The sequence below is a fragment of the Gracilinanus agilis genome, chromosome 2, assembly GCF_016433145.1.
Source record: "Gracilinanus agilis isolate LMUSP501 chromosome 2, AgileGrace, whole genome shotgun sequence".
NCBI classification, from domain to species: Eukaryota; Metazoa; Chordata; class Mammalia; order Didelphimorphia; family Didelphidae; genus Gracilinanus; species Gracilinanus agilis.
The window spans coordinates 354230456-354255494 of record NC_058131.1 but is presented as its reverse complement, the minus strand read 5'-3'; the positions used below and the strand labels follow the sequence as shown (position 1 = coordinate 354255494).

The 25039-nt window shown below is 41.4% G+C and overlaps 1 protein-coding gene across 1 annotated transcript in view; it reads left to right on the top strand.

The window, feature by feature from the left end:
- Positions 1-1861, top strand: part of TSPAN17 (tetraspanin 17) — a 29490-nt gene extending 27629 nt beyond the window's left edge. The window contains exon 8 of the mRNA XM_044661634.1: positions 1440-1861. Coding sequence (XP_044517569.1) covers positions 1440-1505 — 66 coding nt within the window. The 3' untranslated portion in view covers positions 1506-1861. The remainder of the gene's footprint in view (positions 1-1439) is intronic.
- The last annotated feature ends 23178 nt before the right edge of the window (positions 1862-25039 follow it).

The following is a 25039-nucleotide window of genomic DNA, read 5'->3' as shown; positions in this document are numbered from 1 at the left end:
GCAAGGCAAAAGAGCAGTAAGGGCTGAGTTTTTTGCCCTGGCTGCCTCCCAGCACAGTTTCTATTGTACTGTTGTAATATGCTGAAGGAATGTTGGACTTTGAGTCAGGAGCCCTGGTTCAGATCCTGCCTCTGTCTCTTATTGCCTGTGATCTTCTGGGATGAGTTACTTCAGCTCCTCTGTAAAGTGAGGGCAGAGTACCAGCCAGGCTTTGCAGGCCTCTTGAGCAGCTGGAGGCTGACACCAGTCCCTCCAGGTTATGTGTGATCCGGATAGGAAGAAGGGAGAGAGAAAATGCTTCTCAGCTCTCCTGGGAGGGAAGGGGGCCAGGAGGGAGTGGGGCAGAGCCCCTGGGTGGGTGGCACCTGAAGGGGTCTTTAAGACAGCCAGGATTGGGAGGGGGCGGGCAGAGCCCGGGACAGTGTACCCCTGCGGAGGTCCTGGGTGGCACTCGGGGAGCACCATGTCCTCCGGTTTGTCTGGGGTGTCTTCCATGAGGGGAAGGAGGGGGATGTGAGGCTGGCGAGTGATTTGGAGCCCAATTGGGAAGAGCATTGAATGTCAGGTTAAGGAGTTCAGATTCTGTCCCATAATAACAACAATAAGAGCAGCCCCTGTTGCTCTAGGATGCAGGAGTGGGCAGAGGGGGCCACTTTGACTCTCAGCACTGCCCCTCACCCAGCTTTGTGACTGACCTCTCGGGGTCCACTTCTTCACCTAGTAAATAGAGGGCTCAGCCTGGAGGATCTTGAAGGTTCTGTTCTGCCTCCTGTGCTCCTGGCTCACTTTCCAAGCCCAGCTTAGGATGCTGTGACGTAGGGTGGTGTGAGACTTAGTAACTCCATTTTATAGATGAGGAAGCTGAGCTGCAGTGAGCTGAGGTTTGCCCCAGATCATGCAGCTTCCTGGGACTCAGACTTGGGTTTTTTGATTTTGGGGTTAGGGCTCTAGCGAGGCCCCTGCAGGGTGGCCCAGAACTGGAGAAAACTCCTAACAGGGCAAGTCGGTGGGATGTTATGAATAAAATTGATATAGATGGATATATTAAAAAACATTAATGGTTTATTTAAAGCCATATTTGTAATTAAGAAGGCCATGTACCTGCTAAGAGCCAATTCAAAATGCCCACCATGCCTTCCCTCTGGCTGCTTCCTAGGAAAGAGAGTGTCCCAATCAAGTTCTGAGACTTTATACCTCTGTCTACGTAATCACACTTCCTGTCCACCTGTATTACACAAGAGGAATCATGGGAAATGTAGTTTTCAAGTCCCCTAAACATCCACAGGAAGTTTATACCCGAGCCCTCAATATTAAAGCTCAGTGAACCTCAAGGAACCCCAAATTTCCAATATGGGGGGGAGGGGGGAGGGGAAGGGGCGGGGTTGCGGAATCAGGGTAGAACATGGCCTCCTCAGCCGCTGATTCTCTTCCTTTTCCAGATCTTCGGCATTTGCCTGGCCCAGAATCTTGTGAGTGACATCAATGCAGTGAAAGCCAATTGGTGAGGCCGTGCAGGGTGATTGGAGCCTGCAGCCTCCGGGCCCGGAGGGCGCCCCGGCCAGGCTGTGCGGATGAGCTCGGGGATGACTCAGCAGGCCCACCTCGAGGGGCCCCCACTCGGCACTCCTGGGTCATCCCAGGCGAGCGGGGCCACAGGGAGGGTATTTATATTAGGTGCGCGGAATGGGGGTGGGGCACGTGTCTATGCTGGGGCGACGGAAGGGGTGCAGCCGCCTGTTCCTTCCCCTGGGCACTGCCCAGAGTCCGGAGATGATGATGAGGACTTCTGGGGTGGCTGGTCGTCCTGGAAACAGCTCCGAGTAACAAGGGGTAGGGGGTAGAATAAAAGGTTCTAAATTGGGTCCTGGTTCCTGAGAGTCCTGATTTAAGGAACACGTTATGTTCCCTGACGCTCCCGGGACCCCAGACCCTGGGGTGAGGGGGGAGGGGACGTGCCGGGAAAGAGGGGGTGGGGAGGGGTTCAGCCGTGGCCCCACCAACCCCACAGAGATTAATAAACTGTCCTCACCCTCGCTCACCTGCCGTGTGCCTTCTGCCTGTGCCGCACCACGCTGGGAGGCTCTTCCGGAATCCTGCCCTTTCCCAGGGTGGGAAGCAGGAAGCAAGAGGCCTGTTTGTGTGCTTCTCCCTCACATCCTACTACTTAGAGCAAAATGACAGGAAGAAAGGGAGATTGTTGAAAGAAAACTAAGCATCAAGCCAAAAGACCTGAATTTGAAACTTGACTATCACCTATTAGCTATCGACTGTGCACAAGTCATTGTACCTCTGGGCCTCGGTTTCTTCAGCTGTAAAGTAAGGCTGCTGGAAAGACAAATGAAATAATGGGCCTAAGGCTCTTTAAAAATAATATTTTTAAACCCTTTCCTTCTGTCTCAGAATCAATTCCAGGTATTTGTGCTAAGGCAGAAAAGTGGTAAGGGGGCCATGGGGATTCAGCGACCTGCCCAGGGTCACACAGCTAGGGGAAGGTTCTTTTTGAATCTCCTTTTAATAGGTGAGGCAGCGGAGGCCCAGAAGAGGAAGCGACTTCTTGCCTTGGGCCAGCTCAGGGGCTGGGGACTTCCTTTCAAGGTCTTTGCTGTAGCAGTGTCTAGATTCGAATACAAGCCCTCTGACCCCCAGGGCTGGTGTGCTTTCTACTGTGCCACCCTGGCTCTTTGGGCCAGAGTAATTACTAAGCGTTCATTAAGTGCTGATTTGTAAGTACAAATGCCAAAGTGAGACGGTCCCGGCCTGGAAAGTGTGGCGAGAGCTTTGGTCTGGGCACTCAGACACGGGCCCTAGTTCCCCCCTTTCCAGTGGGTATGTTTACTTCATGACTGCTTCCTGTGCCAGGAGCGAAGGGTGGGCGGCCGGCAAGACCGCTGGGCCGGCTTGCAGGGTTCCTGGACAGGTAGGGCCAGAGGATCACAGAGAGGGCGACTCCGAGGGGAGGCTTGGCCCTACACACGTTTTAGGGCAAAGCCTTCTGCAGCCTTTGATTCACAGACTTCACATGGGAACGACCTCGGTGTTTAGCCTGCAGTGTTTAGCCGAGGGTCTTCACTGGGGAGTTTGGGGAGATCTGAATGTCTGGATGGGAAGAAATGACATCTTTATTTTCAATAACCTCTAAATGAATTTTTAACATTTCCTTCAATTAATGAATTGGGGGTAAAAAAAAAGTTCTGAGGAGAGGTTCTCTTCAGAGGTCCCCCGAGTAGGTCTGAGTAGGCTTCACAAAGGGAGTCTATGGTACAGAAGAGGTCAGGAACTCCAGCTTCTCTTCCCATACAAGAATTTCTCTAGCATTCTAGCCTTGCCTCGAACACTTCCACACCCGAGGAGCTCTCTACTCAGCGGGCCCAGTCAATTTTCAGATGATAATAATAACACACGAACCCCTTTTAAGAGTCATTAGATGCTTTATAGCCATTCTTTCCCAAAAGACCTCAGCTATGACGCAGCAAAGCCAGGGTGCAAACTCGGGTCTTCTGACTTCAAGCCTGGTTTTCTAGATTTCTCACGGCTTTGCCTCGTGTTTCCTGCCTGCTTTGCTCTGGAAAGTGAGGGCCCGAAGGGAAGGGCTTCTTTGTTGGGGTTTGCCTTTGACCCTTTTTGTTCCCAGGGTGTAGATAGGCAGTGGAGTGGGTGGTCCTAGGCCCAGACAAGGGACTTCTGCCTTGTCATCACGTGGAGTTTCAGGCCAGTTTCCCAGCCCTCTTCCCTCCAGCTTTGTAGACTAGGGTCCCAGCTTCCACATTCTCATCCCCTTTAAAGAACCCACTCCTCCCACACAGGGCAAAAGGCCATTTTTGAAGGATGCTGTTTTCCCAGTGGCTTCTTGAGATTTTTTTTTTATATTCAAAGATTTAGAAAACTGGTAGAAAGCCCTGGACTTGGTCTCAGGAGGTGTGGAACATAGTCCCACTCCTATTTTTAATTTGCTGTTCTCCCTCGAACAACACATTTCCTCTCTCTGGGTCTCCCTTTTCCCACGGATCAAATCCTGGGTTAGATGAGATTCGGCTTTAACATTTCTTCTTGGAGATAGTGGTGGCCTTGACAGAAAGTGGGTGGAAGAGGGGAGAGTTTGGGGGAAAGATAGTCAGTTCAGTGTCGGACGTGTTGAGTCTAAGATGTCAGCGGGACAAGCAATTTGAGATGTCCAATAGACGTTTGGAGATGCAGGTCTGGAGGTCAGCAGAAAGGTCTAAATCATCAGCCTCAAGATGATTGAATCCATGGGGGCTCCTGAGATCCCTGCGTGAAAGAGTAAGTGTGGAGAGTGGGGCAGAAGGCCCTCATCACCTATTGCCTGGATTACTACAAAGAGCCTCCTATTGGCTTCTCTCCCTCAAACGTCTTCCAACTTCAAATCCATCCTCTGAGTAGCTGTCAAAGCAATTTTCCTAAAATGCAGGACTGTGGTCTTCCCCACCTCCTACCCAACTCCATATATCATTCACTCAACAACCTCCCATGGCTCTCCTGCTTCTAGGGTCAAATATAAACTCCTGTTTGACTTAAAAAAATTTTTTTAAATTAATAATTAAGTAAAAAAAAAAATTTAAGTTCATTATAACTTGGCCCCTTCTTCCCTTTCTAGTCCTCTTTCACATTAGTCCCACACTTGTTGTGAGTCAGCCATACTGGCCTGCATCCTGTTCCATATACACAACATTCCATCTCCTGTCTATGGGACTATGGACTGACTGCCCCCCCCCCCCCCGGGGCTGGAATGACCTCTCTGCTCACCTCTGTTCCTTGGAATCCCTGGTTTCCTTCAAGGCTCAGCTCATGTGCCTCCTTCTACTCAAAGCCTTTCCTTCACCTCTGCCACCCAAAACCCACTCATTTTATTTTGCATATATATATATATATATATATATATTACCTGTATGTGTGGTGTCTTCCCCATTGAGTATACCCTTTGAGAAGGTGGAAAATGTTCAGCTTTTTTATTTGTATCCCCAGAGCTTAGCACAAGGCCTGGGACATGGTACAATTTTTTTTCTTAACCCTTACCTTCCATCTTATAATCAATACTAAATATCAGTTCCAAGGCAGAAGAATGGTAAGGACTAGACAATTAAGGTTAAATGACTTGCCCAGGGTCACACAGCTAGGAAGTATCTGAGGTCAGATTTGAACTCAGGATCTCCCTTCTCTGGGCCTGGCTTTCAATCTACTGAGCCACTTAGCTGCTCCCTAAGTGTTTAATAAATCCATTTTTCATAATCTAGAACCTTCTAGTTCTGATTAATGGGGCGAACCCAGGGAAGAAAGTTAAGAGGATTTTATTTAGCCCAGTTGGACACCGCTCTCCATACCCTCACACCCCCAATTTGAAATCCCCACTGCTTTTTGTAAATGGGAGTAAACAGCTTCCATATTAGGGCATAAGTGGTTTTGATTGGTGCATGTAATTAAAAGGAGATGGGATTAATGCCTCCCTCATTATGGCATCATAGGGAGATGGGGTTCATCATACAGGCTTCCTGTCATATATCCCAAACCTAAAGCTTGTGAGGTCACTCAGACTGACCGCGCTAGGGTCTGCCTTTGCACAGTAATCGCCACTTTAGTGCTCTCTGTGCTCCTGGTGCGGCACACTATCCAACCTGTTTTGTTCCTCTAGCTTCAGTGGCATCATCCTAATCTCTGCTATTCGTTATTTGGGAATCATTTCTTTGCACCGAGGGAGGTGTGTAAACCCCAGCAGCACACAGGCCCTGTGGGGGCACATGAGAAAACCCACAAAAAAAACCCTCCACATTCTCCAGCCAAGAGAAGTTTGGGAGCCAAGAGGTTACGGCTGAAGTTGTCGGGAGCCAGGTCCGGCACTCCTGATCCCTGAGCCAGCCTGTGCGGTAAGGCCTTGGGTCTTTCCTCCACTGGACCTGTGGTTTCATTAGCAAATGCTTGCAAAATTTTGTTCATTTTATTCAGGAGCGCCAGATGGCCTCCCTTCCACACTTAGGTAATAGAATCCAAAAAAGCACGCTCAGTCTCACTCTCTAAAGGGGAACGGGCGGCAGGAGCTTGGATGGCTGCACACTTGCATTACAAATGCGTGCGAGGAGGCAGGGTAGGTGTGGGCAAGAGGCCAAAAGGCAGGCACTCGCGCAAACCTTCTCCCCTCTCCCCAGCCCATTTTGGGGGAGCTAGTAATCGCTCTTGTTACACGGGACATAAAATCCCTGTTGGGGCTATCCTAAAAAAAAATTCCATTCCTGTGTTCCAGGCCTCTCAGCTTAAGAAACATTCTCCCAAGTCCCTTTCTATCCTGACCACATTCTGCTCCACGGAGAGGGTATAATTACATCCCATTTGTCATCCATCCCGTTTCCTGACCTTGTGTTCTGTTTTGCTCATAACACAGAACTGGCGGCCTGACGCTATATTACCAGTGTGGGGTGTGTGTGTGTGTGTGTGTGTGTGTGTGTGTGTGTGTGTGTGTGTGTGGTGTGGTGTGAATTGCAAAAGGCTAATGATCTTTTCCTAATTAAAAGTGAATGAATGGGAGGACTCATCCTCCGGCCCATGGTGGTACAATTTGGTGGTGTTTCTAAGTTTGCCTTATTGATCGTAAAGTGATGATCACACGCGTCTCGGATGTCCACCCCATGACCCCCATGCCCATGAGCGGCATCCTTCCCCCAAGGACAGAGGGGCAGACTCACATCCAGCAGCTGGTTCGGTTAAAAGCATGGCTGGCATGTTGGACCAGATTCTGGAAGTATGGTTGGCTTTCCTGTTCTCCCAACCCTGAGGGTGCAAAGCAAAGCAATAAAACACAAACAACAAATGCTTGGGAGATAACATGTGAGGGATTATTAGGTCCTAACGAGGTTCAAAGAAACAAGGGGTCAAAGACTGCTGATTGGTGCCCCTTTTAGCTTAACTGGGTCTAGAGACTGATCAGGGGTTGTTTCCTCTGCTGGCCTGAGGTCAATCCTGGCAGGCTTCACACGGGAGTGACCAGTCCTGCTCTACCACTTCGGGGGCTCTATAAAGGGTCTAGTCAGGAAAGTGAGTAGATCTATTGCCTAACCTTTTAAATGATGATAATAGATAATATTGATTTGTTCTTGAAGATAGGTCCTAAAACCCTACTCTAGCCTAAGGCCTAAATTCCCATATTCCACCTCCCCCCTCCCCAGTCCCCGGGGAGGCTTAGGGGTAAATGAATACTCAGGGTGAAGTCAGGGGGAAAACAGAACCCAGCCTTGGGTTTCCAGGGCCTTTTATACTCTCAGTTCAATTGCCAGTTGGTATCTGCCATGTGGTGCATGCCACCCTCAACATTCCATCCAGGGCAACTGACAGGTTTGACCTAAGCCAAACGTGGCAATGCTAAAACCTGTATTACAAGGGTCGGCAGAATCTGAAAATGTATCTGCTCAGTGGCTCCACTGGTTTCTACCCCCAAAACATCTGTAGCCCATAAAATTTGGCAGTTTAATAAAGTCAATCTATAGATGCTCAAATGGTAGGGGCAATAGAGTCAGTCTTTGGGTGTTCCGCTTTCTCTCCCCTTTTGTCAGTTTTCTTCTGAGAGGAGTTAAACTGTTGACAAGGAAAACAGCTAGAGACCACATGATGGGCTTCAACATAAAGATTATGGGCAAACCATGACCTGCAAACTTAAAAATACAAGGGCCTCCATTTCCATATTGGCATGAGTCCAGGCAGAAATGGTACATAACACACACACAAAATTTACAAATAAGCAAAAAAGAAAAGGGTGGATAAAGAAACCCATTAGAGTTGTAGCTTCAGGGGTATCCAGTCCTCTGGCCATGTCCATGATCTTTAGGGGTCTGGGAAGGACCTCCTTTTGGGCGTAGGGCAGGGCAGGTGTGTGGGGATGTTTCCTTGGCCATTCCCATGTCACTTGTAGAACTTCTCTAGGTAATGCTGCTAAAGGTTACCAGTGATAAGACAGAAACAAAATCTAATCAGATTGGCCTTCTGGTAATTAGTTCATGTGGTGAAAATCAGTTCAGATCTTAGGGATCTAAATCCTTTTAACAACAGAGCTGTAAGAAAAACACCAAATTAGGAACCCATCGTTCACCTAAGGCAGCTAGGTGGTGCAAAAGAATCTTCCCGAATTCAAATCTGGCCTCAGACATTTACTAGCTATACGATCCTGATCAAGTCACTTAATCCCATTTGCCTCCGGTTTTTTTTTTTTTTTGTTGTTGTTGTTGTTGTTTGTTTGTTTGTTTTGTTTTTGAAACCCTTACCTTCTGTCTTAGAATCAATATTGTGTATTGGATCTAAGGCAGAAGAGTGGTAAGGGCTAGGCAATGGGGGTCAAGTGACTTGCCCAGGGTCACCCAGCTAGGAAGTGTCTGAGGGAAGATTTGAACTCAGGACCTCCCATCTCTAGGTCTGGCTCTCCATCCACTGAGCCACCCAGCTGCCCTATTGCCTTAGTTTTTTCATTTGTAGAATTGACTGGAGAAGGAAATGGCAAACCGTTCCAGTATCTTTGCCAAGTAAACCCAAATGGAATCCTGAAGAGTCAGACACGACTGAAAAACAACTGAACAACAATTTATCTAAAATTTCAGAGAGTTTTGGTTTTTACATAGCACCTGCCCTTTCTATCCTTACCCAAATCCTGTATCTGATATGGACAATGCCATTAACAGCCTGAAGGAAGAATCTTTTCCCCCCTCCTTTATTTTATTCTTAATGACATGTAAACAAACATTTTTAACATTCTTAAAAAAATTTATTTTAGTTCTATATTCTCTTCTTCCCACCCTCCTTTCTCCCCTCCTTAAGAAGACAAGCAATTTGTCAAAGATTATACACATGCAGTTATGTTATTAGCCATGTTGCAAAAGAAAATGCAGACCCCTCTCCCTCCCGCAAAAAGCCCAAAATGATAAAGTAAAATGTATGCTTCAATCTGCATTCAGATTCTATCAGTTTTTTCTCTAGAAGTGAATAACATTTTTCATCATAAGTGAAGGAAGAATCTTAAAAGGGATCCGTGAGGGCCTGACTTGGAGAAAATGAGCCCTTCTGTCCTTCATTATTATCAGTTGGAGACTTCAAAAAAGGAAAAAGATGATTTAAAAATTTATTTACAATTATTAATGCAATTTTATATGTAACATCCCTAATCCAATTTTTAGAACTTATTACTAAAACATACTCCAAGCCTGAGTTTCCCATTAGAGACATTTAGAAGCCAATGGTTTATATATAACCTAGCTCTCTGATTTCTAATCTTGTTGCTTTCTCAAAGCTTGCACCATTAAATTAAAAAAAAAAAACCCAACCTTTTACATATTTTTCCTATCCATAGCTTTTGAGGATATATAAATATATATGACATATATTCCAGTTATAGATATATTCCTCATATCATCCTAAAAGAATGAGACACTTCAAGGACCTAATCTTATACATGAATATGTAACTATTAGCAAGGGGATGGCAAGCTTCAGAACTCATTTACTTAATTGTTTAGGATGTGGAGTTGACTACAAATTCAGATTAAAAATAGTAAGCTCTTTCATACTTGCATCCTATTATAGTAACTCAGATGTTTTATGTTAATCTATCAATGAATAGATTTAGCCCTGCAACAATAAAACTTCCACTGTTCACCTGCCCTGAATATAGGGATTTACTCTGAAGGAAAAAGGAGGGACGTGGTGATGGCAACATGAAGGGCACAGGCTGGTCTGACATAAACCACAACGGGAAAAAAACACCCTTGGCTCTGCTTGATTCCATATGAAAGGTATAATTTTATTTATTTATTTATTATTTTTTTTTACTAAAGAAGACTTAATTTCACTCACCTAGAAAATGTGTAAGACGCAAAGAACTCACAGGAGCCCACAAACAATTACAGAAATATTCAAATAACCCATTAGATTCTCTCGAAGGCATCTACATTTTGGGGGCTACTTAAAAGTATGTCCCACGCAACTTGGACTTGTACTGTCTTAGTAACTCATAGGATTGGGATGTAAAGGCTGGAAATCTTTTGTGCACCCACCTAGGACATGTTCCAGTCGAATGGTATAATTAGCAGCCAATATTGTAGCAAAATTCCACATTATTCACAGGGTATCATTGCAAGGTTCAAAATGAACCAGGTTGGAAAAATTTCCCATTCAGAAAGCAAATAGCACAATGGGGAAACCAAGTCACAAAGCTCCTACCTTTGCCTACACAAGGTTGTCTCTGTGCATTTCCTAAGCGCAGACATCTCTACATGTAGCAGTTCTTGGATCATATTTCTGTCTGGGCAGCATATGGCATTATGGTGATCTATTAGCTTAATGACAATCATACCTGAAATCAAAACTCAAAACAAAATCAAATTACAATTTCAAAAGACTTTACCTCAAATAGGAAAATGTCATTAGTGATAGCTTAGGGCTAGTCTATTATTATTATTTTCTTATGCAATTATGCATATTTTGCAATAATGGTTAACAATGAGCACATATAAGGACATCTCATTTATCCATTGTTTATAAATGAAGAATAATCATAGTCTGGGGATTCATACCTACAGTGAATCCATGATACTTTACTCAAAACCCCAGAAAAAGCTGACCACAGTAAGCCTAAGGCAAAAATGAAATCTTTGCACCCAAAGTCTATTGTTATGAAGTTGGTTCAAAGATGTAACTTCACTACATGCAGCTCATCAGCACATACAATTTCATACTTTTCATAAGTGATGGTCAAATAATCTCCAAGAAAATGTACTCTTTATTGTAACTAAGTTTATAAGTCTCCCTACTTTGTCTGGGAATAATTCTAGTTCCCAAACATTATTACTTTAGTATTTTACAAAATGCTGTTGACAGGACTGATGGGATTTCATGAGTGCCCAAATAGACGGTCCTGAAAATTCTGCATAACTTAAGAGGTCTTTGATACCTTTTTCCCCCAAAGGGTAAGTTGTTATTATTATTATTATTATTAATTATCTATTTTAAAAAGCGAAATGTACCCAGTTAAATTTGTAATAGTTTTCAAACATTTTTACCACATTCTTTATTTTTTATTTTTTTAAAATTTAAACTCCTTATCTTCTATCTGTATTGGTTCCAAGGCAGAAGAGTGGTAAGGGCTAGGCTATGGGGATTAAATGACTTGCCCAGGGTCACACAGCTAGGAAGGGTCTGAGGCCATATTTGAACCCAGGACCTCCCGCCTCTAGGCTTGGCTTTCAATCTACTGAGCCACTCAGCTGCCCTCAAAAGTTTCCTTTCAAATTATATAATTGTAATGCTTTCTGAGTACCATTTTTTCAAGTTCACAGCATTTCTAATATAATGATTTCCTAAAACTCACAATATGAGAAAAATTGTTAGAAACACAATAATAACATACGTGATATCATGTATTTAAAAACATGAAACAAAACTTATTACTAGTCAGATGACATCAATTCAGTTGAATGCACTTCCAAATTACCTTATGCAGAAAATTATTCATTTTATCACTTTTGGCATTCTAAACTGATTGCATTCAAGACTGAGATAGAGTAATTTTGCTCCAATTATCTCTTTTAACAAAATTTAATTTTACAGTTTCTAAACATATTGCCATGATGCCAAATAAGAGGTGTCTTTTCCACTAATACCCAACTTTTTCAAATAATTCCATACTACAAATATATATTTACACTGACTGGCAGTGGAAGTGGAGTAGAATGGGAGCGGAGGTGTTGGTGGGAGTTGGAGTGGCAGTTTATTTTTTATGGGGCCCCTGCTGATAATCTGGAGGATATCACTTCAAGTTTCCTGCAAATTCTCTTAAAGCATCTTTCCTTTTTACAGTAAAACACCCTGGCCCCCTTCATAGTATCACCAATGTTGTTTCCTTAGCCTTAATTTCCTTCTTCTCTTAAGTAACTTCTTTTCGGATTATTCCCTAAAAAAGTGGTTCTTTTTCCCCATTTAATAATATCCCCCCCCACCAATTGCATGTAATAGCAATTTTTAACATTAATTTTTTAAAAGTTTTGAGCCCTGGATTCTTTCCCTCCCTCCTCATCCCTCCCACTCCCACCAAGATGACAAGTAATCTGATATCGATTTTACATGTGTAATCATGTAAAACATTTTTCTATATTAATCCTTTTGTGAAAGAAAATTTAAACAAAACATGAAGAAAGTGATATATCATATGCTTTAGTTTGGATTCAGATCCTATCCGTTCTTTCTCTGGAAATAGATGCCATTTTTGACTTGAAGTTTTTAGTATTGTCTCGGATCATTGTATTGCTGAGAATAGCTAAGTTATTCATGGTTGTTCATCACACAATAATTGCTGATATTATGTACAATGTTCTCCTGGTTTTGCTTTCTTCACTGCATCAGTTCATGTAACTATAAGTTTTTCTGAAATTCTCCTGCTCATCATTTCTTATAGCACAATAGTATTCCATTATACTCATATAACCAAACTTCGCCATTTCCCAATTGATGGATATGCCCTCACTTTCCAATTCTTTGCCACCACGAGAAGAACAGCTATAAAAATTTTTGTACTTATAGATCCTTTTCCTTTTTTTCTTTTGGTATCTCTTTGGGTTATGAACCTAGTAATGGTATTGCTGGAACAAAGGGTATGTGTAATTTTTTATATCCTTTGGGCATAGATCCAAATTGCTCTCCAGAATGGTCAAGTCAGTTTACTATTCTCCCAACAATGCATTAGTGTCTCAATTTTCCCATATCCCTTCCAACTTCTGTCATTTTCCTTTTCTGTCATAATAACCAATCTAATAGGTATTGGGTGGTACCTAAAAGTTGTTTTAATTTGTATTTCTCTAAAAGTGAGTTAGAACATTTTTTCACATGACTATAGTTAGTTTTAATTACTATGAGAACTGCCTATTCATACATTTTGACTATTTATTGATTAGAGAATGACTTGTATTTGATTCATTTCTTTATGTGCCTTTATTTGAGAGTACTATAAAAATTGTTTTCACCATTATGATTCACCATTATTATCCTCTATCCTATTTTCCCTCTGTTTATCCTACTCTCTGTCCTTTCCTCCTGTCCATCCTCAAAAGTGTTTTGCTTGGGACTACTATCTACCCCAATGCCCTCTCTTCTGTCAGCATGACCACACATTCTCTTATCCCCTTTCCCTCCTACTTTCCTATAGAGCAAGAAAGATTTCTATATTCAATTGAATATGTATGTTATTCCATCTTTGAATCAATTCCAATAAGAGTAAAGTTCAAGTGTCCTCTTTCCCACCTCCCTTCTGTAAAAACTCTTTCTTGCCTCTTTTATATGAACTAATTTATCCCATTCTACATTTCACTTCTCCCTTCTCCCAATGCATTCCTCTTTTTCAACTCTTAATTTTATTTTCTTGGATATTATCCCATCCTTTTCAACTCAAACTCTTGCCCTCTGTGTATACTCCTTCCAACTGCCCTAATAATGATAAAGTTCTTAGGATTTACAAGTACCATCTTCCCAACTAGGGATGTAAACAGTTTAACATTATTGAATATCTTATGATTTATCTTTCCTATTTACTTTTTAAAGCTTCTCTTGAGTCTTGTATTTGAGAGTCAAATTTTCTATTCAATTCTGGTCTTTTCATATGGACTGCTTGAAAGTCTTCTACATCATTGGATACACATTCTCTTCCCCCATCCTCAATGCCCCAAAGGATTATACTTAGTTTTGCTGGGAAGGTGATTCTTGGTTGTAGTCTTAGCTCCTTTGTTCTTCAGAATATCATGCTCCAGATCTTCTAATCCTTTAATAAAGAAGCTGCTAAGTCTTGTGTTTTCCTGACTGTGACTCTATGGTATTTGAATTGTTTCATTTTGGCTGTTTGCAGTATTTTCTTCTTGTCCTGGGAGTCCCAGAATTTGGCTACAATATTCCTGGAAGTTTGTATTTTGGGATCTCTTTCAGGTGATTGGTGAATTTTTTTCAATTTCTATTTTACTCTTTGGTTCAAGGATAATTGGGCAGTTTTCCTTGATAATTTTTTGAAAGATGGTATCTGGGTTCTTTTTTTGATCATGGACTTTAGGTAGTCCAATAATTTAAAAATTATCCCTCTTGCATATGTTTTCTTTTTTTCCCCTCTCTCCTGGATCTATTTTCTAGTTATTTTTCCAATGAGATATTTCACATTTTTTTTTGTTTTTTGACTTTGTTTTCTTTTTTTCTTGATGTCCTATAGAGTCTTTAGTTTCCACTTGTCTAGTTCTAATTTTTAAGAAATTATTTTCTTCACTGATCATTTGTGCCACCTTTTCCGTTTGGCCAATTCTACTTTTTAAGAAGTTCTTTTCTTCAGCAAATTTTTGTGCCTTTTTTCCCCATATGGCCAAGTCTGTCTTTTAAGGAGTTCTTCTCTTTGGTGATTAAAAAAAATAACCCTTACCTTCCACCTTAGAATCAATACTCTATATTGGTTCTAAGGCAGAAGAGGGTAATGGCTTGGCAATGGGGGTTAAGTGACATGCCCAGGGTTACACAGCTAGGAAGTATCTGAGGCCAAATTGGAACCTCCCATCTCTAGGCCTGGCTCTCAATCCACTGAGTCACTCAGCTGCCCCAGTAAATTTTTGTACATCTTTACCATTTGACCAATTCTGTTTTTTAAGAAGTTCTCTTCAGTGGACTTTTGTGCCTCTTTTATCATCTGGCCTATTCTGTTTCTTAAGACATTATTTTCTTCAAAATTTTTTGTATCTCTTTTACCAAGTTGTTAACTCTTTTCATGATTTTCCTGCATCACTCTCATTTCTCTCTCCAATTTTTCTTCTACTTCTCTTATTTGATTAAAAAAAACTTACATTCTATCTTAGAATGGTTAGTATGAATGGTAAAGGCTGCAATTAGGGCTAAGTACTTGCCCAGGGTCATACAGCTAGGAAGTGTTTGAGACTAGATTTGAACTCAGGACCTTCTATCTCCAGGCTTAGCTCTTAACCTACTGAGCCACCTAGCTGCCCCTTATTTTATTTTTTAAAACCTTTTTTGAGCTTCTCTAGTAATTCTTTTTGGGCTTGAAACCAATTCATATTTTTCTTGGAGGCTTTGATTGTAGCATTATTGACTTTGTTGTCTTCTGAGTTTGTGTTTTGATCTTCTCTGTCACCAAAATAACTTTCCATATTGTTTCTTTTATTTATTGTTTGTTCATTTTCTAGCTTTTTAATTTTAAAAATGATTATGGGAAGGTTCAATTCCTGTGATGAAAGAGGCACTGTTCCAAGCCTCAGGTTCTTTGTGCAGCTGCTTATGGAACTAGTATGGGAATCTATATAAGTTTTTAGTTCTTCCAAGGTGGCAAATTTGACATAAGGAGGGGTTTGTTTATTACTCTCCCAGCTTGTACTCTGGTCTGTGAGCAGTCACAAGCATTCGTTACTGCCCCAGGACTGTGACCAAGTTACCATGAGACCACAAAGTATTGGTATGTGCTGGTATTCCTCCTTAGCCTAGGTCTGCCATCTTGGGATTTTGACTTCGATTTGAGTATGGGTATTACAACAAAGTCTCAAACCCAGGGCCAGCAAAGGGACCTGTGTAATGTCCTTCAGACCAGTTGACTGACCCCTTTACCACCTACAGCCCATAACTCTGCAAGCCTGTATTGCTGATTCAGTTGCCTCATGGTCTGTGCTGGTTTGCAGAGGAAGTGCCTGGTGCTGCTCTGTGTTCTACTCCCACTGGGGTACAACACACCCCTCCTACCCACTTTTACAATGTCTTGGCTTGAAAAATAGTTTTACTCTACATTTTTATGGATTCGGTCACTCCAGAATTTGTTTTGAGATTTTATATCAATGTTGTTTGGAGGATAATTTGGTAGAGATCAGGGAGTCTGTGTACCTTCCCACCACCTTAGCTCCACCCAAAAGTGGTCTCCAAGGGAACCATGGTCTTTGTTTCTGAGAAATAGAGATTATATGGATATGGTAATGAAGGGCAGTCTCAGTTTAAAAATCCTGCCCCACAGCACCAATAATCCATTAGCACAGGTTCTAGGCTGATAATAATCAAAGGCCCTGTATTTATCAGGCCAAATTTGCTTCCCACAATTATCTAAGTACTGAGGCTAGTCCAAACACAGCTCCACAGATCAAGGTGTGGAATTCTCATTTGAATGAGCAGTTTTCCCTCATTCCAAGCTTTGAACAGCTTGACTAAGGAGGAGTGGATAAGAGGTTTACCCTTGTATCTCTTTGCCTTGTGTCTGTGTAGTGTTGGGCTCTCACCACTGCCCTGTGTTTCTGTGCATGTACTGCTCCTTTTCTTCATGCACAAATGAGAAAGAATCAATTGTGAGTTTGAGCCCTATTTCTTCTTATCCTTCCTGAGTTTGGGGAGGTTGATTCTCCAGCTACTTCATGGTTGATTAACCACTTGGGGGAGCTTTCTTGACTAGTGGTGGACAAAGGTTTGAGTGCTGGCTATGGAGTCTGATAATGGACTCATCCAATGATGTCCACGTGAAGAACTAGCTCCTGCCCAGTTCACCAAGTTATTAAATAAAATTTGGCTTTTGCCTAGTCCTTATTAATGAGGTAAACTCAAGAAAAAAAAGTGAAAAGGATTTGATTTAGCACACCAAGATAACTAGCCTGGTTGGGTGCTACTTGGGACCCTCCACCTCCACCCCATGCTCACTGCTTTTTTTTAGAAAGGAGTAAACAATTTTCATACAAGGACAAAAGTATTCTTGATTGGCACATGTGATTAAATGGAGATGGGGTTAATGGCACTTCAGTCCTTTCTCATTCTCACAACATAGAGATAGGATTAATGCCCATGTGCACTGCATCTCATATAGGCTAGCTGCCATATGCCCAAAGTCATGAGGTCATGAGGTCATTCACACTGACTGCAGCAGAGATCAACTGTGCACACTTAACGTGTGTGCGTGTGCGTGTGCATGTGTGTGTGTGTGTGTGTGTGTGTGTGTGTGTGTGTGTGTGTGTGTGATAGACCTTTCTGGGACTGAGGGGACCTCATGGACTCCTCAAAATAATGTTTTTAAAATACTTAAAATACATATGATCATAAAGAAAACAAATTATATTGAAATAGAGTTATCAAAATATTAAAAGCCACTTTCACGGATTCTAGGATAGCAACCTCTGACCTTGAGCGAAAGCATAAAATGAGAGGAATCTGAATTGTTGAAATGATGGGTGTCTTACTAAGTTTCCTAGCAGTCTTGACAGGACTTCACAGACTCCTCAAAAACTCCATTCTGACAGAACTAGGCCTGCTGCTCAGTCAGCTAGGCTCTGTCCATATTCTTCTCCCTTGACACGAAGGGGTGGGGTATGAGTTGATTGAAGGAACAGATGGGATGAGACAGTCTCAGACCTGGAAGGAAAGCCAGAGGACATTAACCCCCCAACAACATCTCTGACAAGCAGTCATTCCCCCTTTGCTTAAATATCTTCTGTAATGGGAACCCTATTATTTTTGTACCTACTTCTCTGAAGGGAAGCAATCTATTCCACTTTTCAGACAGCTCCAATTGTTTGGGTAATTGCACATTGCCCACTGAATTCTTGTGGAGTCAAGTCAATTCAACAAGCATTTATTAAGTACTGATTATGTGCTAAGGACTGTTCTAAGCAATGGGGGAAAAAAAGAAAGGTTAAAGAAAAAAAAACAATCTCTGTCCTCAAGAAGCTTGTAATCTAATGAGGGAACTGAGAGCAGTAATCTGCCTTCTCTGCAATGTTTCAGGTACTGGTCACAGTTCTATCCTCTGAGGCCAAGCAGAGTAACCTGAATTCCTCATTTCCATGGCCATCCAGGAGGTCCTTGAAGGCAGTTATCATGTTCCTGCTGAGTCTTCTCATTTTCTGGCTAAACACTTCCAGTTCCTCAACCCATATGTGTACAGCATTGTCTTTAATCCTGGTATGACATGGTCAATACTCCTCATCATTATTTCGATTGCCTTCTGAATTTCCATTTCTTCTTTTTTAAAAACAAAAAACCCTTACCTTATGTCTTAGAATTGGTACTAAGTATTGATTCCAAGGCAGAAGAGTGGTAACGGCTAGGCAATGGGGGTTAAATGACTTGGCCAGGGTCATACAGCTAGAAAGTGTCTGAGGTCAACTTTGAACCCAAGATCTCCTATCTCCAGGCATGGCTTTCTCTCTAGCTTCCCCTGGACTTCAGTTTCTTCAATGTCCTTCCTAAAATGCAGTGCCCAGAATGTGAAATAATACTTCAGTTGGAGGTCTGGCCAAGGTCAAGAATGTTGGGATTTTTATCCATCCCATTCTGGACTCTTTACCTCACACAGCCTAAGAGCATGGTTAGTGTTTTGTGCTACCATGTTCCACTGTTGCCTCACGTTGAGCTTGGGCTTCATTAACCCCCCTCTTTTCCTATTGTCTGGTCACACCAACCCCATCGGCTACAGTTTCCCCATATTTGTCTTCCCTGATGCTCAGGATCCAGTTTAAAATGATTCAATTAGCCAATAGAACTAGATTCTCACAGCATAGGATTAGTTGAAAGATCTGGGGATTTTTAACTTGACAAAGAGAAGACATAGAGGAGAATCACCTCTAAGACTGTTTCCAGCCAAGACTATGACTCTATGACATGAGAGCTTTTAAGGAACTGAATGACTACCACGTGGAAGAGGGATTGGATTCTTTTTGGCCCCATAGGGTAGATGCACAAAGCTGCAGAGAAGGCTAATTTAGACTGAGCGTAAGGAAAAACTTCCTAATAATTAGAATTGTCTTAAAATAGGACAGGCTGACTATGGAGATAGCAAGGCCTCTCTCACTTGAAGATTCATGATCCATAGCTTGAGAACTCAGTGGTCTCATCCACCTCCTCATTTTAAAAAGCATTTTCCAATTTTCTCAAAATATCTACTCATCCATGGCATGCCATTAAGTTGAACCAAATTTCTTTTTTCTTTATAAATATATACATTTAATAAATATATTTATCTATAAGTATATAACAAAGATAATTATTATCTAGGCAAAATAAGAAAATATTAATCACACAAATGTATATTAACATATAACATATAAACATATTTAATACATTAATAGATCATATGAGTATACAAAATATGTTATATACATTATACATACCAAATGTGTAATTTACATATATAGATATAAGTTTATATATAATATAGAAATATAGATATCTGTTTATTAATATATACATTTATATTGATGCTTTTTGATTTAATATTACAGATATTTCACACTCCCAGATTGAATTCTCCCTCATGACAAAGAAAAATAAGCAAAAACATCTGATACAGAAATTAGATTCATTAATGCCTACTAGCCCTCTACTTCTCCATCTAGCCATGAAATCTAGGTGATGCTGAGGAATTCCTCAGCCCAGATAGCCCAAGATCCTCTAGGAGAGCAATTAATTCCTCCCATCTAAATCCTTTTGACTAGTGGTCAAAAATCTAGATGCAAGGGTAGAAGATAAAAAGTATAATTAGGATCAACTAATGTACACTTGCCATAGTGGCTAGCAACTCCTTCAGAATGGAAGACACCCAGATCTATAAGGTTTTACATAGCTTTAGGGAAGGTGGCAAAAGGAGCCAAGCAGGTGAGACTGCTCAGCCACTTTGCATATTAGGGAGTTTGAGTAATAGGACTGGATAGCAAGTGGTTTGGGGAAGGTGAGGGAAACTATCTTAGCTTTGGAGTAACCTTGGTGTCGATCAAGGTCATGTTTGTTTTGTTTTAGGGTGTTTGCCTACAGCTAATTTCATCTCAGAACACAGATTTTTTCCGTTTGCTCTTAGAAGTCTCATTAAGTATGGACTACACAATGAGAGGTGTAGGGGATGTTCAGGGGGAGACTACCACCTCTGGTGTTTGGACTTGCTGAGTCCGTTTCTCAGGGCTGCTTGTCCACCTTTGGTGTCCCTCTTTCACCCAACTCTCACATGTGGCTCCAAGAAGCTGTAGCATGCACCGCAGCCACAACCTGGTAAAACCTTCTAGGTAGATGGGCTAAACCAGGTTGAGGGTAACTAACAGACATCAAATCCAACACTGAGTTAAGTTGGGAAGTCTATGCCAAGTACATGAAGACTTCTGGTGGAATGGATGGATGAGAACAATTTGTTCCAAGGGCCATGAAGGTGGCTCAAGTAGATACTGTGTAGGGCTTAGAGGTTAGACATTGAAGGTCATCCACTACATCCCAGGCCATCACCAGTCATCCTGACTTTTGTCTTGCCACTGGACTTTGATGTCTCTGCAAGAGAGAGCGAGGCTGGGGGCAGCAAGGTGGCTCAGTGGATTGAGAGCCAGGCTCAGAGACTAGGAGATCCTGGGTTCAAATCTGGCCTCAGATACTTTGTAGCTATGTGATCCTGGGCGTGTTACTTAATTCCCATTGACTAACCCTTACCACTCTTTTACCTTGGAACTAATACACAGTATTGATTCTAAGACAGAAGGGAAGGGTGAGAGAGAGAGAGAGAGACAGACAGAGAGAGAGACAGACAGACAGACAGACAGACAGACAGACAGACAGACAGACAGAGAGAGAGAGAGAGAGAGAGAGAGAGAGAGGCTAACTTTGTGCCATTCTGCCTCACTTAAATTTAATTGAAATGCAAGGTTCTAATACCTTACCCAGTGATGTCATTGGTTCTCTTTTAAAGGAAGGACAAACAATGAACACAATAAGTAGGTTCACAGTATAAGAAGTCAATTTGTATAGCAAAATATGAAGTTTAATCTATAGAGGGTTATGGTGGTAAAAAAAATATGGATAATAAATCATATAAAATCCAAAAAATCATCTTAAGGACTAAATAGCAAATATTGGTCAATACAATTATTGTGCTGCAATTAGTATGGAAAAGATTATAAAGAGTTTGAATAACTTAAATCTTAATTTTCCAAAAAGGTTAGGGCATTCTAAGAGACAATGAACATAATTACAACCAGCAGGACAAAAACATCTTAATGTTCATTTAAGACAACAGGTTTCTTGTTCCATCTTGGGTTTAGCTGTCTACTCCATGAAGTCAACTATTTCTAGAAAACATTTTCTCTTTGAAATTCTGAATCAAAAGTAATTTGTCCTAGACCACATATTGTCCAGCTTTGTCTGCCTATACTGCAGAGGACCTCTCTACCTTGTTCCTAGATTAAACAATTCTCCATGGAATCAAAGCCTGTCTACTCAGGCATTTATTTATATGCAGAGGCATCTGTGCATATTCGGATGGACCTGAAGGAGGTTCAGAACTTTACTTTAAACCTTTTTTTACTTATGTTCTCTCTTACAGAACCAAATATAAAAACTTTATTAAGGCAAGAATGCTCATTTTTCCTTTTGTCACTTTTTTTCATAGGCACAATATACAGATTCTAAAGGTACTAGTCATATGATTACATCTATCTCAGCTCCTTTAAGTAAATCCTTTTACACACTGGAAAACATTTGGAAATCAACTCCATATAGCATAGTTCTCAAGTAGAAATAGTCTAATCTTCTTGCCTTTTTCAAACTAAGGTTCAAAGAATTAGAGTGTTTGTGTCTTTAGTATTTCTTCCCTTTGAGGATTTATTTTAGCCTCATATCATGGAAGGGGTTATTCAAACAAGAAGAATGTGAGTCTGTAAGGACATAATCTTCTACATGAATATAAATATTAAACCAATGGGCAAGAACGTGGCAAATCCAAGAACTGATTTGTCCTCATTGACTAGGTTAAGAGGTTAAGACAAATAATGACCACAAATTCAGAACAGTACAGATAAAAGCAAAAGGGTCTTTTATATCTGTATCCCATTAGGGAGGCTTAGTAATTCTAGGTGATGGGAATAGTAAGATTATAAAATATTTGCATTGTATTGGACTATTGTAATGGACAGAGAATTTTGCTATGAAAGGAGGGAAATAGTTATGCAAAACTCATTCGGTTCTGTTTTACTTCAACAGACAACATAAATGCTTTTTGGAACAGCCAATAATACAACAGAGTTCCACATTGCTCAAAGGATCTCATAGCCAGGCTCATGTTTACAAAGTGGTGAAGTTTCCTGTTCAGAAAGGAAATGACACAATGGGGAAACTAAGTCAAGAGGATCCTGCCATTACTTTTGGAAAGTTGTCTTCTTAATCTACCCATTCATTGCCATCCATCTGTAACATTTTAAGATGACATTCCCTTTTAGCAGCTCTTAGTATTTTTTCTTTTTTTTTTTTTTCTTTTCTTTTTTATAAACCCTTTACCTTCCATCTTGGAGTCAATACTGTGTATTGGCTCCAAGGCAGAAGAGTGGTAAGGGTAGGCAATGGGGGTCAAGTGACTTGCCCAGGGTCACACAGCTGGGAAGTGTCTGAGGCCAGATTTGAACCTAGGACCTCCCATCTCTAGGCCTGGCTCTCAATCCACTGAGCTATCCAGCTGCCCCCAGTATTTTTTTCTTGAATGGAGGACAACCTCAAACAGTCTAGTAACTCAAACAGTTATACCTGGATTCAAACTCAGAGCAAGTCAAATGACAATCTCAAAATGTTCCATCTCCCATAACATGTTTGGCTACACAATTTAAGAACAGAATACAATCATTCCCTGAGTTAAAAGTACTATCAATAAAAATATTAGTTCTTGTGTACTTAAAGAATAGTCAAGTTCTTTCTAAGGCTTTCAGTTTTTTAATTTAAAACATCCTAATGCAAAAAAAAATCAGAAATTAAAAAATAACACTCTGAAGTTTTACGTATAAAGTAAATCCGTGAGTTCACTCAAAATTCAAAGATACTGGCTGAATTTGCCCTGGATATTCTTTTAAGCACTTACTTTCCTGGAATCATTATTAAGTTTTCAAGGCAGGAGAGCAGAAAAGGCAAGGCAATTGGGATTGAGTGACTTGCCCAGGGTCACATAGCTAGGAAGTTTCTGAAGCCAGATTTAAACCCAGAACCTCCAGTTTGTAGGCCTGGCTCTCAGTGAGTTGAGCCGCCTAGCTGCCCCTGGCCTCTGATATCTTACTGAAATGCATACCAAACCCTAGGACAAAAGGCACATTTTTAAATTCAGTTTTGGTCTGGTGATCCAAAGTCAACTCAGACATAATGCTGATCTATAGCAATTAATTGAGTTACAATTTTATCCAGTGAGTTTCTATAGCTTTCATAAGAATCATACAATTCACAATGTAAATCATTTTTATAGCATCCAGGCAACCTTTAATCTATCCCCCCTAGGCTGTGAGTGTTTGTTAGGGGGGAGGGAATTTTAATTCCTTGGTAAGCCAAATTTAAAAGTCTTAAAATTATCTCTAGTCTCAGGATAGAATTTATAAAACTCATTTACATATCCCTCCCTGTAGCTTCTTTCGCAGAGCTAAGAAGGGTATTTATGATCTTACTAGAGTGCAAAAAATTTAGGAAGTCTGGCAAGATCTCACAAAGCTTCTCAATGACAATGAGACTTTTCAGGGTATTAAGTTAATTTTGACAAGCCAAAGGATACCCATTTTAAATACTTAAAGACAGTCTATAACCAGAAGGGCACACTGCCTCAAGTTATAAAATCAGAGCGTTGGGACCGAAAAAAAGGCGCTAACCTCCTAAAGATACATTTGTAAAAGTATCAAACTCTGGGTACCATCCCATAATTCAATAGCACTTCTATGCAAAGATATCACAAAATCTCATGGAAGAAATGCATAAACATAATAATAGCAGAATTTTCACCATGAATCATGGATTTGGAAATGGAACAGGAAACAAAACTTATTGCTGGTCATTTGACACTTGAATTCAGTTGAATGTCTCTCCAGAGAAGCTACACAAGTAATTTAATTCATCTACCACTTTTTGGCATTCTCTACTAGTTGCATTCAGAAATGAGTAGGGGAAGAGAAGGGGATCAGTATTTATATTGTGTCTACTATGTTCTGGGCACTGTGCCAAGCCCTCTCCCCACCACCTTTTTTTTTTCCCCTGCAAATATTATCTCATTTGCTTCTTGCAGCAGCCCTGAGAGGTAGGTGCTATTATTATCCCCATTTTCCAGTTGGGGAAAAATAAATAGAGCTTTTGCTCTTATGAGTCCAAAATTGACACAAGCAGTTCCTGTTCAGAGCACAGATCCACCATGACATGCTTCATTATTTCTTCTCTGGGATCGTCAATGGTTCGCCGTTAGTCAGCCTTCACATTCCTTTTCCATTGTTCTAGTCACTGTGTTTATTGTTCTCTTGGTTCTGTTTATTTTATTCTGTATCAGTTCATAGAGATCTCTCGTCTTTCTTTGAATTAATAATAGCCAGGAAGGTTTGCCAAGTGCTTTACAAATATTATCTCATTGTAGTCATTTCTTCTAGGGCCATCCATCTCCTCCTCTCCTCATTTTAGAGAGGATAAAGTCAAGACCAGACAGGTTGACTTGCTGAAGTTTGCACAATAAGTGGGAAAGTTCAGATTTGAACTCGGGACAGACCCAGCATTCTCCCACTTCATCAAGTGGTCTTCTTCAAGCAAACGCTGGCTGACCATTTGTCAGGAATGGATGCGTTTAGATGGCTCCGAGGTCCCTGAAAACTTGGAAATTCTGTGATTGGGAGATAAAGGCAGGGGCAGCCTGGCCAGGGCCTTTGGGGGGTAACCTGGAGGCAGGGTGAGGCTGGCTGGGGCCTTTGGGGGCGTAATCGGTCTGAGGGCACCAGCTGAAACCTGAGTCAGGTGTCTGAGATCATCACCAATTTGCCAAGTCAGCAGAGAGGATTTATAGAGATAAACAGATGCCCAGGCCTCTTATCCCCAAAGCTCAGGGCTTCTATCCCAAACACCCAGAGCCACCCGGACTAGGGGCAGTGATTCAGTTTAATGCAAATAAATATCAAGTGTGAAAGAGTGATCTCCTGGGCACTAACAGAGATGACAGATTTAGTGATGACCCCATCCTCTTGAGTAGAAGCTCCTTGGGTACATAGGGATGGTTTCATTTCATTTCACAGTACCCCATGAGATGCCTGGAATAT